The 18,824-nt window shown below is 48.9% G+C and overlaps 1 protein-coding gene across 12 annotated transcripts in view; it reads left to right on the top strand.

Annotated features, from left to right (window-relative positions):
• The window catches only part of EIF4G3 (eukaryotic translation initiation factor 4 gamma 3), a 4,880,525-nt gene that overhangs the window by 930,570 nt on the left and 3,931,131 nt on the right, over positions 1 to 18,824 (top strand). For 10 of the 12 annotated variants that reach the window (XM_069610350.1, XM_069610346.1, XM_069610342.1 and 7 more), the window contains one exon: positions 18,105 to 18,137. The exons of the other annotated variants lie outside the window; for them this stretch is intronic. In XM_069610350.1, the coding sequence (XP_069466451.1) occupies positions 18,105 to 18,137 (33 nt within the window). The remainder of the gene's footprint in view (positions 1 to 18,104; positions 18,138 to 18,824) is intronic. 12 annotated transcript variants of the gene reach the window in all.

The following is an 18,824-nucleotide window of genomic DNA, read 5'->3' as shown; positions in this document are numbered from 1 at the left end:
ACAGTACAGCACATTAGAGGAATAACATGTGGTATCAGCACATGAAAGAGGTGGGAAAAAGAACATCCAAGGAGAGTTGCTGTGTTTGTGCACTCCTACCTTATGCTATGGGGAATTCCAAGATATTCATAGCTATAGAAGTAGAAACCCAGAAAGCTCATTGCCTGATGCACCTTGCACTCTGCCATACGAGAGGTCAGTTCCAGGGTCGAACAACATCCTTGGTATGGTTACGCACATGGACAGCTCCAGAAGATGATTATGTGCAAGATTCGAAGACCAGAGCGTGAACACACACCAGAGATCACGTGATAAGATATGAACAGTATGGAATGAAGGGAGCAGGAATCAGATGGGAAATAAACACGAAGATGCAAGGAGAGAGGGCAGCTGCAAATTAAGTGCACAGTGCTTTCTCCAGATGGATGGGAGGAAGGCCTGATTGTATGTAGGGTATTAGCACTTACAGGATACTATGAGCCAGCTATAACGGCTGCAGAGAAAGAATGCAAACAACATTGGCCGAAGATTGCAAAATTGCTGACATGGGTTGATGAAAAAGGAGTCCTGCTGCAGATAGTGCTTCTAGCCAGTGCAGAACTATGTTTCAGAAACAATGGCACAAGAAAGGTTGGGATGAATCAGCAGTACCGGCAAATTCTCGATTTACCAGGAATGAAGGATGGCACAGTAGTGATAATGGACCACTACTGGGCCAGTGGATCCAGAGCTTACATGAAGTTGCCAAAGGGGTGGGGAGGGCTGTGTTCTATAGTGATTGTCCATGTTTCAGCATTGGCGATTCCGAAGAGTGTCCTGAACATTGGGGAGTTTCCAAAAGCAGATGCACACCTGCGAAAGATCATAGGTTGAATTTCTCAATCAAACAAAGAGGGAGAACTACTTTTCAGCTAAATCAATAGAAGCCTTTGACTTTATTCCGTATGAACACAGATTGTTCAGTCAGACTTCAGCAGTAGTAGACCCAGACAATGGCAAATGCCAAATGGTTACAGATTACCAGATGGGAGCTCCTGCAGACGATCAATATTACCATTAAGGGATTCAACGCCATCAAGGAAGAATTGAGAGCCATAAGACTGATGACTCTTCAGAATAGATATGTCCTGCACAGGATTACAGCTATGGATGGAGGTGTTTGTGCCAAAATCGGATAATCATGTTGCACATTCATACTTTCTCATAAGGAGAATGAGACCTTGACAGAGGCCATAACGTTGCTGACGAACTTGCACATTAAGATGGAAGATGAAGTAGAAGATATTGCAGATGACTGCTGGTTTGCATCATCTTCTCATGGGTTCCACAATGGATGTTGAATATCTTAAAGTTCCTCGGAGCATTGTTGGTGATGATCATGTTTGGATTCTGTGTGATCAGAATAATAATCACACAGTGCACGAAGACAGCAAAGAAAGCAGTAGGAATGAAGATCATGATTGATGTTGAGTCTGGGTTTGTACCCAAAGAGCTGACAAATGAAGAAATCAAAAAGTATATAGAAGCAAGCATTCTAGCACCTGAGGGAACAAAGTTCCTGTATCCAAGAAACCACGAGAAGTATGTGGGATCTACTGCAGCCCGAATGGACAATGTAGTCTCATGACCTGCAGTGTTGATGAATATGTGAAATCAGTAAGATCTCTGAAAGGAGTAATGAAGATATGGGCTCAGAAGGAGGACTTTTTCATACAAGGATGTGAAGATGAAAAGACTGATGGCAGAGTGGTCAATGAATCAACCAGAGGGGGTAGTGTTGAGGAGGAGCCAAGTGCCTCTACCGGAAGTCCCACCCCCATATTGCCTATATGTTGGAAACCGGAAAAGGCGACATGCACAATGCCAATAATGGTCCATATACCACGAAAAGTCCTTGAAACAAGGTATCCATTGAGAAAGCCCAATATGATGTACCCGAAAAGGAATGACAGTGTTTTAAAGGAGATTCCGGAAGAAGTGACGATGAGTGAAAGTGAAGACTGGTGACGTCACATGAAGCAGAAATGACGCACCCAAAAGAGATGCCAATGAAGAGAGTAAATAGACCTTATAGAATCTGATGGCGAAGTAAAGAATTGAACAACATTTCACATCCGAAATGAAGATTGCATGTGCAGAAAGTACTGAGGAAAATGCAAGTCGTTTTATAATTGTACAGATGCTGAAATGCAAGTAGACTAATCATAAGGCTGGCTATACGTAGTGAATAGACTGCAGGCGGTGCCACCATTATGTATGTGTAGAGAATGTGGATGTTCCATGACGCATTTTAGCAAACTAGGAGCCCATGAACAGAAGGGCTGAAAGTGTGGCGCAATTGAAAAAAACACTGACGATGAGGGAAGATTCGAGAAAGGATCGTCTGGCCCGGTGTCGAGGGTTGGGGCAACCAAGAAACTGGTTATCTCTTCGAGAAAATACAATGAAAGTGAGAAGCGAGACGAGCTTCTGTTGAGGTGTAATGGAAAAACACTAGATGCACCAGGTTTAATAATTTAATAGTGTTAAATGTGAAGGAGCTCAAAACATGGTCTCCTATCACATGGTCAAGGTGAAAACGGACTTTGGGCAAGCTACGACAAGACTTGAAGATGAGACCATGCTCACACACTCTTCTATTCTCTGGTGCAGTGATACTTGCATGACCGAGTTCAAAGACTAATTGAATGGCAGACAGCTGGAGTGATGATGGATGTTTGGCTAATTGGGTGGGGAGGCATGGTCAAGTCAAACCCTCCAGCACCTTGGGTACCAGCTTGCGTGCTGCTTGCGAGTGGAATATTCCAGAAGAGTAGAAGCATGCCAGCCAATTGTAGAGGACCACGTAGCAAAGAGCCCTATAGTTTGAAAGCCAATGAAATGTCGTTCATTTCATGACAGTGAAGATGACTTGCACAAGGGCTGGGCATAGCTGTCCACCTGAGAGTAGAGATCCAATCACAATGATACCCCCCATAGAAAGTATACCTAGATGTTCCACTAGATGAACCCCAAGTAGGTTTTCTTATTCTGCCTCGTAGTATGACATCACGTATGATAAATTATTGCTATAAAAGTAATGTTTTTTTATTAATTGCTTTGAGACTTATACTGTGGGCTGTCTGACGCCCGTTGTACTTTTAGACAATTGCAATTAAAAACAGTTATGCTTTGCCAACTTCCTGGGTCGGTCTTATTATTGGTGTAAGAGTAAGATCTGCATCTCCATCCATCCATCCCATAGAGCTCCACCTTGCTTAAAGGTCCTACGGGTTCAGTGTCATTCCCCTCCGGAGGTTGTTACCTCATCTCAGGCCCGTCAACACCCCTCTGAGCTGTAAGTAGAGGAACGCCGATAAGGTGCCCACATTCACTAAGGTCTCCAGCCTGTCATGTGTCATGCATTACCCATCTCTGCATAATTGCCCCGCTTTCTGTAACCCAGCCTCATACCAACTCTGGTACCTACTGGGTTCTCCAATTAAGGTCCCGGAGAGGGGGAGCCCAGATGAAACTTAATGGGGAGGGCCAGGTCATGAGCCATCACATACCTTCTTCCCTCCAGATTTTCCAAAATATATCTTTAACTGTAAAATTCATTCTCCAGCATGGGGTCTTGCATGGATTCACATGCTCATGAATATTCCCTGTCTGGCTGGCAATCCACGCAAAAGAAAAACATTCACTTTCACAACTGTATTTCGAATGAGTTGTGTCCACCAACGTATTCCACATCTTTGACATTTAATGTCCACACAACTTTTTCAGCAGAGGGTGTCCTGCGTCGATGAAGTCAGGTCGATGTCCCTCGAAGGGCTCCGTCGAGGGCGACGTCACCGGATGTTATAATTAGGACGCATGGCGCCCGCAACCTCAGTTCCGTTTTTTCCGCAGACGTATTGCTTCGTGAAAATCGGCGCTCCTTGTGTGCATCATTACGATGTTTTTCTCTTTGACCCCTCCGACTCTGCGGTCTGGCTTCAAGACCTGCCGGTACTGCAAGTCATAAATGTCGCTCACCGACCCGCACCGCATTTATTTGTGGTGCCCGGGCGAGTCGCACGACACCGACGACTGCTCGAAATGCTAGTCGCTGACTGCCAAGGCCTTGCGGAAGGGGAAGCTCCAGGTAGGTCGGGGCTCTAAGCCTGTTAATTCCCGAACATCCAAATCTATGTCCAAGGGGTTTCCACCGATGACTCGAGGGGCGACTTTCTGCGTCGGAGGGGGTCCTGGGGATCTCGGTCCCAGAGTGGTTCCCGCCATTCTTCTTCCTCGTCCCGGCACTCTAGGAAGCGCTGTCACTGGTTGCTTTCCCCGTCCACCTCAGAGGATGGTGCCTCGAGGAAGATAGCGTGCCTGACGAAGTCCTCGACTCCGGAGGAATTAGGCGGCGTTTAAAGAATAAATGTTGTCGTTTTTTCAATCGCAGGGCGCGGGTCCAGTTGTGCCTTCTGACGAAGCCGGCCAGGATCGGTCTTGTTCCGTGGCTCGCACGCCTTCGGGCTCGGGTCCATGTCGGGACTCGCATTGGGAGCCTTCGAGGTCCCGTACAGACAATGATTCAAAAAGTCGCAAGAGACGTGCTTCCAGGTCTCGGTCCTCGTCCCCAGCGAGACCGCAGCAACCTAGTGAGGGCTCGATGCCGGCGTCGACTGCGGTGGTGTCGAAGCCTTCGGCGCTATTGGCGCCTTCAGGGATTTAGGGATTTATTTCGCGAAATTTGCCTTTGGAGTACCCAGATCTCCTGGATCCTCCGAGGAAGGCTACTGGGAAGTCTGTGCGGCCAGTTTTGGCCTCATGCCCTCTTCTGTCTCCAGGCCTGGGTTTCAGCCCCCCCTGGATGACATGTATGAAGAGGAAGAAAGGTCTGAGTTTGAGGACCCTGGTGAACTTGATGAGGCTCCACTTTTTTCTGTAGACAGTCAGTTGACGCAGACTCTCCATGATGCCAGTGGGTTGGACACTAATTTGGTATGCCTGAGCCTGGGGCTCATGCAGAGTCTTCGTACAGGAGGCTCATGGCGAGGGTCTCGGAGTATCTGGGCTGCTCCAGTCCTCCTAAAGACTTTGTGCATGATGATGTGACGGATATCTTAGATCAAGGTCCGCCCTCTGACCCACTTTTGCCATTTCATCTCACCTTGCAGAAAAGGGTGGCAGCTGCTTGGCAGTCCCCTGAATCTCTTCCGGCTGTTAATAAGTCTTTGACCAAGAAATACTGCCCTTCCGTTAGCGACCCCAGCTATTTATCTACTCACCCCACTCCCGAGAGTTTGGTGGTTCAGGCAGCTACGGCCACCTCGAGGCAGGCGGGGTACCCTACCATCCCTCCGGATAGGGATGACAAGCAGTCGACGGTTGGGCCCGGAAGGTATTTTCTGCTGTGCGCATGGCCTTGAAATCGGCCAACTCCATGTGTGCCCTGGCAAGGTTTTCACACACTCTGTGTAGAATTGTTTCCTTGGCAGCTGAGCATGTTCCCGAGGGGGAAGAAAGGGTTGGGTTCCTTGCTCTCGTGTAGGAAGGCAAGGATGCCATGTGTGAATCCCTTCCGTCGGGTTTGGATATGGCCAACAGTGTTAGCCGGTCCATGGCTGCGAGTACCGTTATACGCAGATTTGCGTGGTTGCGGCAGTCAGGGTTTGCTCCGAATGTGCAGGCCCGTCTTCTGAATATGCCCTTTGATGGCACACATTTGCTTGGCAGCAAGACTGACGAGAGCCTTGAGGGGTTGCAGACCTCAACAGCTGCGGCGAAATCTGCGGTGCGTCAACCTCTGCCTTTTTGTCCTAGGGGACAGCAGTGGAGGGGAGGTTCTTTTCGTTACTACTCCTCTTTTGGTAGAACGAGAGGGGTCGCCAGTCAAAGGGGCCAGCGAAAAAGTACCCGTGGTAGTCGGGGAAATCGTGGTGCCAAAGCTGCTCAGGCAGCTGCCTCTTTGCCTTCAGGCACTGCCGCAGCTGCTCCCAAACAGTCATGAGGCCATGTCCCATGGTTCGCCGTTTGGGGGCAGACTGTCTCAGCATCTCAGAGTGGCGAGCCATTACTTCAGATGCGTGGGTTCTGGATACCATAGCCCACGGCTACTGCCTTCCATTCCTTCAGCGGCCTCACGACAATCCACCGGGTAAACTCTTTGAAGCTTCCGGATCCGCTCCTTGCTCAGGAAATCTTGACTGTGCTGGAGAAAGGCGCTATAGAACTAGTGCCTGTAGCGGAGAAGAACAAGAGATGGTATTCCCCTTATTTTTTGATACCAAAGAAAGATGGGGGTATTGAGACCCACCATGGACTTGCGTTGGTTGAACAAACGTCTCAGGAAGGACAACTTCAAGATGGTTACTCTTTCTCAAGTCCTCTAGGCCCTTCAAATTCAGAATTGGTTGGTGTCCTTGGACCTACAGGATGCTTACTTTCATGTGCCGATTCATCCCGCACACAGAAAGTACCTGAAGTTTGCAGCTGGAACTCGCACTTTCAGTTTCCGGTCCTGCCGTTCGGATTGACCTCCGCCCGAGGGTCTTCACCAAGCTAATGGTGGTGGTGGGAGCGTATCTCAGTCGAGGGGGGGATTCACGTCTACCCCTACCTGGATGACTGGTTGATCCGGGCGCACTCTGCCGAGCAAGCATTGGATCACCTCTGTCTCACCTGCTGCACCCTCCACAGGCTGGGCTTCTCCCTGAATTTCAAGAAGTCGCAACTGACACCTTCCCAACAGTTCCAGTACATCGGGACTGTGTTAGACACGTCCTTGGGCAGATGGTGGACATGTTTCTACATGCCCAGAGTCTCCTGGCTTTCAAATTCTTAAGGTTGCTCGGCCTCATGGCATCCTGCATTTTTCTGGTGCCAGAGGCCAGGTTGCGCATGAGATGCCTGCAATGGGTCCTCAAGATGTAGTGGGGGCAGTTCTCCGTCAAGATGACGGATCCCATTAAGATTCCACTCTCGGTCTCCCAGCATCTTCTGTGGTGGGCCAACAAAGGGAACCTGATGAGGGGGGAACCGTTTTGGCAACCGTGGCCGCAGGTGACGGTAGGGACAGACGCTTCCCTCACAGGATGGGGTGCTCATGCCAACAACTTGACCACCAGCGGTCATTGGTCTCCGTCGGAGTCCAGACTCCACATCAATCTGTTAGAGCTGAGGGCCTCTATGGGGGAAGAGTGTCCTGATCATGATGGACAACAAAGTGGCGATGCATTACCTCAACTAACAAGGGGGGATAGGGTCACTTCCGTTGTGCAGAGAGGCAATGCAGCTCTGGAAATTTCGATCTCGGCAGTTCATCTGGCCGGAGACGAAAATGCAGCGCTAGACACTTTGAGCAGGCTTAGCATGGTCTCTCATGAGTGGGAGTTGGCTCAGGAAGTCCTTCAGGAGATCTTCGCCCTTTGGAGAACCCCGCAAGTGGTTCTCTTCGCCAACAGTGTCAACCGGAAATGCGAGAGATTGTGCTCAAGAGAATTTCCTCCAAGAGGAGCCTTAGGAGATGCGTTTGTGGTGGATTGATCGTTCCCAATATTGTACGCGTTTCCTCCAGTCCCCGTCATTCCTCAAGTGTTGCAGAGGTTACGGAGGTTCGGTTTCCCACATGATCCTCATTGCTCTGGATTGGGCCTGGAGAGCGTGGTACCCGGACCTTCTAGAAATGTCCAACTGCCCTCCACGCCGTCTTCCCTACCGAGAGGATCTGCTCTTGTGCGAGGGGTTGGGAGGTCGGGTTCTTCATCCAGAGGTCAAGACTCTCAACCTTCACGCTTGGTATCTGAAAGGTTGAGGTATAAGGATTGGGACCTCCCGGATGACTTGATGGAGGGGTTTCTTTCGGCCAGGCGGCCTGCAACAAAATCCCTGTACCCTTGCCGTAAATTCTGCAACTGGTGCGGAGATCACAATGTTGATCCTTTTCAGTGCTCCATTCCTATGGTTTTGTCTTTCTTACTTTCTTTGGCCCACAGGGGCCTTCAAGTGGGTACCATAAAGGGTTACCTGGCGGCGCTGTCTATCTTCAAGTTCTCGTCTGAAGAATGTTCTTATTTTAAGATTTGTTTGATTTCTCAGTTTCTTAAAGGACTGACTAATGTATTCCTGCCGTCCCCTTTCCAGGTGCCGGTTTGGGATTTGAATTTGGTTTTGAGATTTCTCATGGGTGCTCCGTTTGAACCTTTGCACTCTTGTCCTTTGAGATTACTGTCCTTCAAGACTGTGTTTTTGGTTGTGGTTACTTCCGCTCACAGAGTGAGTGAATTACAGGCACTTTCATCTAAGCCACCCTTTACTGTGTTTCACAAGGACAGGGTTGTACTGCGGGTATGTCCCTCGTTTCTACCTAAGGTAGTTTCTGAATATCATTTGAGTCACAAGGTGGTTCTTCAATTTTTCTACCCTCCTCCTCATCCTGGTAAGGAAGAGGAGCGACTCCATCGGTTGGATCGTAGGAGAGCTCTGTGCTTTTACATTTCTAGGATGCCCAGGGTCACAGTGGACGATCAACTCTTTGTAGGATATGTTGGACACCATTTGGACCCGGCTGTTACCAAACAGACCTTGTCCAAGTGGATTATCCTCACCATTATGGAGTGTTACCGATTGGCGGGTAAGGACCCTCCTGAAGGGTTGCAAGCTCATTCCACTAGGGGCGTGGCTACTTCCACAGCCCTCCAGCGGTGGGTTCCTATTAGGAACATTTGTGATGCCGCCACATGGGCTTCAATCCACAACTTTGTTAAACATTACTCCCTGGTTACAATCCATGGTCAGTATATGGCCTTTGGTAAGGCGGTTCTTTATTACGCAATCTGATGGTTATGCCAAATTCTTTTCCCTCCTCCATTTTGGTACTGCTTTGGGAGTTTATCAAAGATGTGCAATACGTTGGAGGACACAATCCATTCGAAGAACAAGTTACTTACCAACTGGTAACGTTCTTTGGACTGGATGTTCCTCCACATCGCCCTCCCAGCCTGTCGCTCTGGAGAATTTCCTTTGCGATTGCAGCTTACGTTTACTATTTAGTACATCCGGTGTCGTCGCCCTCGACGGAGGCCTTCGAGGGACATCGACCCGACGTCGACAACGCAGGAAGCCCTCTGCTGAAAAAGTTTCCGAAGTGCACAGCTGTGGACATTACATGTCAAAGATGTGGAACGTCCAGTCGAAAGAACGTTACCAGTTGGTAAGTAACTTGTTCTTCTCCCATAAACCAATCACTGTCCTCTGCGTCATACTGCGCCCAGCCAATGACAGCCCTCTCCCTAAGCCCCTCCCCTGCCAGCCATCTTCAGATTTTTACTGCACGCTTCAGTGTTCGGAGTCCTCGTGTTATGCTCTGCAAGCTACTTCTAGGTTTTTTGTGGAAAGTTTCTATTTTTGTTCCAAAAGATCCTGTGTGCCCTTCTCTCCATCGGCCGACAACGGGAATCAGTTGTCGGTAAACTTCAACGCCCTTCAAGGGCGAAGATGGGCAAAGTTTCCAGAAGGCCATTGGGTCTACTTCGTGCCCCGCGACCATGACAGAGGAGAAGAAAAAAGGAAGATCCTTCATCAAGCCCTGCACCAAGTGCGGGCTCCGGAACGTGTTTGTGGAGGACAAGCACCTACAATGCCCCTACTGCCTGCATCCGTATCACAAGGAAGAGGATTGAGATTTGCAATGGATTCTCCAAGAAGATGACAAAGGACAAGCACAGTAGACTGGCGGTGTGGCTGAACGCCAAGGCCTCTGCTCCATGCAGGGGCATGCCTCACCCAAGGCCGGTCGGTCCGAGGAGCGGGCTTCTAAGTCCTGTGAGGGTGCCTCATCTGTGGGGGCCCAAGATAAGGCCAAGCACCACAAGTCTACGTCCTCTGGGGTCGCAGCGGAAGCGAGTCCCACGGCAGGCAGGGCGCGATCAAAATCACCCTCCGCCTCCATTGCCAGCCGGCAATCAAGCTTCTCCTCGAAGAGAAAGTCGTCCAACCCGGCTAACCTGCGGGAGAAGCCTGAGAAGACGCGGACGGAGGTGAAGGCCGAGCTGCCTAAGAAGGCCCAAGCGGCTCAAGACAGGTCTTCGTGGATGATAGAGCTGGTGGCAGCTGCTCTTTCGAAAGCTAAATGGACTGACCATGAGAGGGTAGCCCCCAAAGCACTGAAGGTATTCCTCCCTCCGAGGCGAGAAGCTGCCGTGGTGACTTTGACAAGGTCTGCCGGCAATCTCGAGAAGGGGACACCCCCTCAGAAACCGGTTCCAGCCCCTCTGGGTGAAAAAAGAAGGGGGCAGGGAGGCCCCAGATCAGTCCCAGGCCAGGGCTCGGCATTGGAAATTTTGTCCACGGGGGACGAGGATATGGAGGCCCTGCACACAGTCCACGAGGACGTGGAAGAGGATGACGATGAGGGCACATGGCCCAGTGTTTTGATCATGCCAGTTCTGCCGAGCGATGTCTCTCTGGACATCCTATCAATCCTCCACAGCTTGGTGATGGAGATTCAGAAGAGGATGCCACAAGGTCCTGTTCCAACGATCCCCCAGGCCCTTGATAAACCGCTGATGAAGAATAGAAAGCCCCCCTTTTCAGCCTCCACACCCGCGTCGGGTCCCATCTCCCCCAGCATACATAGACACTGGTACAGATACTACCATGATGACAGACGACATCATCGGAGCGGGCAGTTGCTCCTGGTAGCCTAGGGCGTCCCCACCGGACGAGGTGGGATCGTTCCATACTATGATCGCCAAAGCCTCCAAGCTGTTCCATCTGGTGCCCGAGGAGACCAGGAAGGAGGGTTTCCGAGGCGCAAGGCCAAGAGGAAGACAATCATGGTGGTACCCCTCCTGGACGACGTCTGAGAGGAGGGCCTGGCCCTCTTAAAGAACCCTTGCACGACTCCAGCCAAGCGGGCTAGACTGTAGTAGTAGTACTGGGTACCGGAGTAGGCACCCAAGTGCCTGAGGTTGCAACCATCCCCGGATTCTGTGGTTTTGGTGACCGCGAGGGAGCGGTCATCTAACCCGTCCTCGTCTTCATTCCCTCTGGACAGCGAGGGTAAGAAGTTAGACGCCATGAGGAGGGAGGTAATCTACACCTCAGCGTCCACCATCAAGGCGGCCAACGCACTGGCAATCCTAACCAGGTACTACGAGTAGCTGTGGTACAAGCTGGGGCCTATTCTGGAGTTCATCCTCCACGACAAGAGGATGGAGGCGAGCACCCTCTTCCAGGAGGGAGAGATAGCATTGGATCCCGCCATCACAGTGGTGCTGGACGTGGCCGACTCGGGGTTCTGCCAGATGGGGAACAGTGTCTGTCTTCATCGCCAAGGCTGGATGAAGGCCACAGATTTCCGTCACGAGATCCAAACAAAGGTACTGGACATGCCTTTCGACTGAGATAACCTTTTCGGAAAGGCCGTTGACAAGTCCCTACAGGCCATCAAGGCGGATACGGAGACGGCCTCTGCCGTGTGCACACTCCAACAGCACCGCTCTTCCTTTCGTTCTTCCAGAGGAAAGTCGGGCAGGTCGTTGAAAGGTTTCTCTTCCTTGTACCGTCAGCCTTCCAAGTCCATGACCCAGGACGCCCACACAGGTCGTTCCCAGGTCTATAGGGGATTAGGTCAGCGTTGCAAAAGGGGGCGATAGAGTTGGTTCCCCAGCGACTCTGAGGCTTTGGAGTCTACTCCAGATACTTCTTGGTAAGAAAGACGACGGGCGGGGGAGTGGAATTGGAGGCCCATTCTAGACCTGCAACGTCTAAACAAGTACCTCAAGTCTCAGAAATTCAGGATGGTCATGTTGCAGCACATGCTCGGCCAACTGGAAAGAGGGTATTTCTTGATGTTGATGGACCTGGAGGACGCCTACTTTCACACCCCCATTCATAGGAAACACCGCAGGTTTTTATGCTTCGTAGTGCAGGGACAGCACTACCAGTTCAAGGCCCTACCCTCCGGCTTACAATCGGTCCCCAGATTGTTCAGGAAGTGCCTGGCTGTCACCCGCCTGGTCAACTGGCGCTTGTGGAATCAATGGAGTACTTGTCTCCATTGATTGTGCCATCACTGTGTTCTCTGCATCTTTAGACGCGGTCTAGTCTTTTTTTCAACATGGCTGCCCCCAGGAGGTGCATATTCCATATTTTTCCTGGCGGTCAGCGCTTTGCAACCCAGTTAGCATTTTCCCCTTTGGGTTTACACATGCTTTCGTTTTCCTCTGTCGGATATCTGCCGCTCCCTGTTGCCTTTTCTTCTCTTTCTCTAGGCTTTCCCTCTTGCTGCTCTTGGCAGGCTCCCTCCCCCTGCTCGCGGCCCCTCTCTCCCTTTCCTTTCACTGCTTCTCCCTCTATCCTGCTGGTGCGCCAGCTCTTTCTCTTGCGCCCGGCTCACTTTCCTCGCTGGGCTGCCTTACATTCTTTGCTGGTTCCCATTCCCCTTTTTGTTAGCGTTTTCAACTGCTGCTGCAGCACAGATCCTCTTCTCTTCTCTCTCCGTGGGACTCAGAGTTCTCCCCTTATTGTTTGCTTCAACTCCCTGGTTTCTTACCCCCGGTTGCCAGACCTGGAAACAAACCTGCCTCAAGAGTCTTCAGTGGCAATATCTCCTCCTTGTGCTATCTTGCAACATCTCAAGCCACTCAAAGCCATCTGCAGTCCGGTTTTATTTATGCCTGAAGAGGCTTTTTCACCTTTTTTCGGCTATCCTGGAAGCAAGGTCACAGGCCTGCTAGTCCCCTAGTGGGTCGCTGTGGCTTCCTTTCAAGGTTGACCATACCTCCATTAAAAAAAAAAAGACTACAGGATCCGAGGAGTAAAGAAGATGCCTACTCCAAGTACCAGCAGTTCAGGTGAGGCGGATGAGGGAACTTTTCAAACCGACTCCGAACAGTCTGAGTTTGACACTGGCACCGGTGGCGGCCAATCTGCGACTACGGGGTATTCACATATACCCGTACCTCGACGACTGGGTCATCCGGGCCCGCTCCTGGGAGTTGGCAGTCAAGCTGCTGACAGATCTGGTATTTGTCAATTATCCAAAGTCCTGCTTGACAGTCGCAGAACGCGCTGTTCCTGGGAGCCAAACTCAATAAAGTGTCCTGCCTAGCTTTGCCCTCGGAGAGGGTAGCAGCCATTCAGGGGAAGGTTGCAGCGTCTGTTGCCGATGAAGACGGGCACGGTGTGGACCATCACGTCGTTGCTCGGCATGATGTCGTCCTGCATCTACCTCGTTTGCCTCTGCAGGTTACAGATGCAACCTCTTCATGGAGAACACCACCACAATGTTCTACATAAGGAAACAAGGGGCACTCGCTCCCCGGCCGTTTCCAAGGAAGCGCAGGAACTGTGGCACTGGGCTGTCGGACAAGAAATGTTCCTCATCCCCCTTCACCTAGCGTGGGTCAAGAACACCATTGCAGACTCCCTCAGCAGGGAGTTGCGCTCCTGCCACGAGTGTGAATTTCGGCAGGACCAAGTGGACCATAACTTTGCCAAGTGGGACAGATCGACGTGTTTACGACGGCGAACTCCAAATGCCAGTAGTTTGCCAGCAGATTCCATCAGCCGAGGAGCCTGGGGGATGCGTTCTCCTTCCTGTGTGAGGGGATGTTTCTGTACGCGTTTCCTCTGTTGCCTCTCCTGCTACAAGTCATCAACACACTCAGTGTCAGTGCAGGATGATACTCATCGCTCCGGCGTGGCCGAGGCAGATTTGGTATCTGGACCTTCTCAGCCTGTCGGCGGCAAAGCCACCGGTCCAGGTACCAGCGGTCCCGGATCTTTTCACCAGAGAAGGAGGTGCCATCCTGCATCACAACCCAGGATCGCTCAACCTCTGAGGGCTTGGCTCCTGCAGCCCTAGAATTCGGAGGATGGGTAGCCAGTGGACTGCAGGGAGGTCCTCGCCAATGCCAGGGCATCGTCGACTCTGAAGTGCTACAGTCACAAGTGGAATCGTTTCGCTATGTGGTGCCGGTCGCAGAAGATTACCCCCCTGAGGGTCACGGCCCCGCAGATTCTTCATACTTGCTATCCTTGGCCATGGCTGGACTGGCGCAAGTACATCTGGTGACTGTCTCCCGCTACACCAGGTCTCCGGGAAGGTCTTAACTTTGGTCTCATCGACTCGTCAAGGAGTTCCTCAAAGGACTTTTTCGATCTTTCCCGCCAGTGAAGGCTCCTGCCTCGGCATAAGAAATCAACGTGGTTCCGACGAGGCTCATGGGGGGGGGGCCCTCAAGTTTCTCTCTTGGAAAACGGCCTTCCTCATGGCCATCACCTCTACCAGGAGGGTGGGTGAGATAAAGACCCTGTCCTGCAAACAGCCATACCTGCCATAACTGACGTTCCACAAATCGAGGGTGGTGCTGCGGACACACCCCTCTTTCATGCCGACAGTTCAGTCGGAATTTCACCTCAACAAACTTGATGTTGCCTGTTTTTTTCCCGAAACCTTAGTCTCCGGCTGAGAGGGCCTAGCACTTGCTGGACATTGCTTGTGCCCTGAAGTTCTACGTGGCACTCACAAAGAGTTTTCAAAAGACTTCACAGCTGTTCGTGAACATTGATCCTTTGCACCATGGAAAGGCTTTGTTCAAGGCTTCCATCTCAAGGTGGCTCTCTGGCTGCATCATGCACCGTCATCGGTAGCCAAACCGACCGCTGCCCGGCCGTCGGAGCCCATTCCACCCGAGCGATCACTGCAACGATGGCGTTCCTAGCTGGTGTGCCCCGGCTGACATCTGCAGGGCTGCTAAGTGGAGGTCCACGCACACCTTCACAAAGTTCTACTGCATCGACAGGGATTCCAGGGAGGAGTCCAGAATAGGCCAAGCAGTGCTATGCAACCTGTTCGCTTGAGGTGAGTCTGTTCCAGAGGTAAGAGTGAATTGCTTCTGTTTAATCCTTGCCACCTCCCGTGGTTGTGTAATGTTGTACTGCTGTGCATTCATTATTAATGAGCATGTGAAACCATGCCAGACCCCATGTTGGAGATGGAACAAGTTACTTAACTGTAACTATTGTTCTCCAGCATGGGTTTGGCGTGGATTCACATACGAACCCTCCCTCCTTCCCCTCTGCGGCTCTTCTTGGTCATACTACCACTTTACCTGCTTACCAAATCTGAAGCTGGCTGCCAGAGGTGGGGTTTGGGGAGAGGGCTGTCATTGGCTGGGGGCAGTATCACCAAGAGGACAGTGATTGGTTTATGGAAGAAATACAGCTTTGTAAGTGAAACAGTTTTTCTTTTACTGAGGATTCCCAGCCTGATGACTGGGAATATTCATGAGCATGTGAATCCATGCCAGACTTGTGCTGGAGAACAATAGTTACAGGTAAGTAACTTGTTCTTTATCTTCAGGATCTTCGACTGTGGAACCCATAGACATTCTTCCCTGTACACTGGATCAAGTAAGGAATTTTCAATGTAAACCCATGGCTTGGTGTCATGCTGATCAAGGTATTTCACAAGCACTCTCACTGTGTAGCCCTCCAGTATGTAGTCCGGTCAAAATATACAGATCTCTTTAACCATTGTAGCCAGAGGAAACTTAAATGACCAGCATCTGCAGAATGAGGCCTTTCAGAATGTTAGTCTTATGTTGATTGGAATATATTTTGAAATATGAGAAGCAGTTTGACGACTGAGAAAATAGCTCACTTTGATAGGCTTATATTTGTATTTTCCAGAAGGCAAAGTGCATACAAATCTGTTTAGTAACTTTTTTATTGCAACAAAATAGTGATTTCCTTTTACTGTGCAGTGTGAGCAATTGCTTGTTGCAAATCATATGTTTAGGTTGTAATTTTTTGTCATACAATCAGAGCAACCAATCCAATTAGACAACCTATTGGGGTGGATGTCTGTGATTTCACAAAATCCACTTCACCTAAAGGTGAAATATTAGATTTATTTTTTAAACATTTTTTTTTCTTTTCTTCGAATGGATTTTTTATCATGCGGTGGGAGACACCATGCCTCCCCCACGTCCCCCTACCTTATCCTTTGCTCTTACCCCACCCCCATCTATGTTTTCAAATGTACTCACTTACCTACAAAATACAAAGAACAAAAAAAGTGAAGATTTCCGACTAGGTGAAAAAGATTCAGTGAAATGTACGGTACCGTATTGGGGATGCCTAAATCACAGATTACTCATAGGGAGAGTGATAAAGATCCTTGTATAGGTTATCCTGTGGATTTCTGAGGGATCCAGAAGTAACACCAGGTATACACTACGGAGATGACCCAATTCCAACAGAAGAGGGAAGAGAGCAGTCCTGGGAGAGACTCAAAAAGTATTCTGGGACGACCCTAACCAAATCTGGAATTAAGGAGAAGGGAATCCAGAGTTTAGAAACAGTAAGAGACAGATTGTACACTGGTGGAAGTTTGTTCCTGGGAAAAGTTAGAGACCATTGCGGAGGTTTGCCAGAGGGAATCTTTGGAGTGACAGGCCTGCGTATGTTCTGCGCGCCTCCCTCCACCCCTTGTATAAATTGACAAAACCTTAGAAGAAGCTGAAATGATAACCTGAAAGAATATTTAAAAGTTATGTGTCTATAGAATCAAGCACAGTGCTGGGTGTGCCAGTCTCTGCCCGATAGAAAATGGTTCCTTGGTGACTATAATGGCCAGAACCTGTCAGTATCTGTTATTTCTGTAAGCGTTTCACATCACAGATGACATTCCTAGACATGTCACTATAAAAGCCATTTATCTGTTTTAAATTAACCTATTTGGGTTAGGCCTTAACCCACCAAAAAAACAAAACTGGGATGGTGATGGGAGGCGGTGAGGGCAGGGAACGGGAGGGCATAGAATTGCATAGAGACCTGTGATTGGGTCAGATTGTGGTACACAAGACCATTCGATTTACGAGCATTCGTAAAAAAAGGACGGGACTTAAAATTGTTAATTTCACATGCCTTGTTCGTGGGGGGGGGTCCAGTTGTTAGATTTCCCCCTGTATAAGGTCCCACCCAATTGAACGTTGGAATCATTTTCATTCATTTAACATTTTCTAATACCTATTTAAATCAAATTGGGTTTAAGAGGAAGTCTTGCCTCAAAATTACTATTAAGGCAATTTCTTTGCTTGAGGTGCTGGATCCGACAGCGTAAGACAATATCTTAATAGGATTAGATATAGTTTCACTATACACAAGAATTCTGCAAATGGCATGCATCAGTGCAAGTTGTAGTTTAATCTCTATGGCAAAGACAAGATGTTCAAAATGTCATAAAATGGAGCATGAAGATGGCATTGTAAAAAATATATTCAGTTTTAGTGAGGATTATATGCGCGGCAATGGTTTTATCAGTGGCACGTGATGAAGCAAATGTATATGTTGAAATGTTTAATGAGACAAAATTATGTGGAGACAAATAAATACAAAGATATGACATTTTGGGAAGTAAAGACTGCATCTATATAGGCATAATTTAGAATAGCAAGATTATAGATTTTTTGTTCAAAGTGTGAGACTGGTGCTTTCTGTGAAGATTAAAAGGTATAGAAATGAAGATTGTATGCATCGAGTTACAATCAGGGGTCTGCAATGTGTAGATCTCCAGATGTTTTAATCTCGGACTCCAATGGTACTTTAAGCGTACTGGTTAGGGAAAATGGGAGTTGCAGTCCAAAATGTTTGGCGAGTCAAAGATTGCAAACCTCTGGTTCCGACAGTAAATATAAAATTTGGGTTCAGCCTTGCGAGATCTGAAAAAGAAATCTCTGGCGTTCTCGGCAATTGATTTAGGTGACAAGTCTGTGTTCAGGACCATAATGTGATGTGGGCGTCGAACAAAGCGCTGGACAGCAAGAGCAGTAAAAGGGACTCTGCGTTCTAAGTAAGTAACTGGGTCCTTTAGTTGAGCACAAGTATCTTATGATACCGTAGGGTCTTTGTCTGCTGAAGAGGGCCTTCATCTCGGACCCCAGTGCATTGCCTATGGTGATGTGGATTTTGGAGCTTGTCAATGTCCTGCAGAAGAGCTTGCATTATTTGTGGTTTTCTTTATTTTATGCATTGCTAGAAATGTTGTTCTTTCTGTTCAGTTGGTTGTTTCTGACTACCTGTGCCTATTCCTTTTGTGTTTGTCTCATTCCTTTCCTTAGTTTGCACCCGGGCCGCGACCTACCCATCATCAGGTACGATACTTTAACCCCTTCATTACAATTCTTAACTAATTTGCCCTATTAGGGAAGAGCACCTGGATTCCTGGGTGCTTGGATAGTGTGTCCAGGAATCCGTAAAGATAGTGATAAAATGTAATCATGAAATCTGAGACAATGGCAGAGTTAATACCTTCCAAAAGAAGCAAAATATAGAGTAGAGTTCCGAGAGCGCTTTGTAACAATCCAGCATTGTGCATTTCATAGTTATTTATTTTCAAATCATGTAACGATCTAGCTTCTCATTACAGCAATTAATGTTGCTAATCTTTACCATGAGGTGTTATCAGGGGTTCATGGATAATCCAAATAGTGGGGCATGTTCTGGGTTTCTGCGTTTTACACTATTGGTACATGTAAACAAATTAAAAGACAGAATTATAAGATTTCAAAATTGATTGTTTGGAGCCACAAAGCGCTTCCAAACCTTCCTCCTCATTCTTCGCATGGAAAAATGCTCCCACATGTTTGATGTGGACAAAGGGGGTATCCCACTTGCAGTTTTGGCTGTGTCATCTTCCTCATGTGGTCCAACAACCATAGCATTCTCTAGACCTGATGTAGCAATTCGAGAGAAGTACTGGAGCTTGTCAGAGTCCCAGGAATTTATTTTTTTAAATGTGTGGGGGTAGAGGATGTGTGTATCCAAATGTCCATGTCCAG

Source organism: Ambystoma mexicanum, chromosome 8, assembly GCF_040938575.1.
Source record: "Ambystoma mexicanum isolate Mex_15411 chromosome 8, UKY_AmexF1_1, whole genome shotgun sequence".
Taxonomy (NCBI): Eukaryota; Metazoa; Chordata; class Amphibia; order Caudata; family Ambystomatidae; genus Ambystoma; species Ambystoma mexicanum.
Note: the sequence above shows the minus strand (reverse complement) of the source record. Positions and strands in the feature narration are given on the sequence as shown.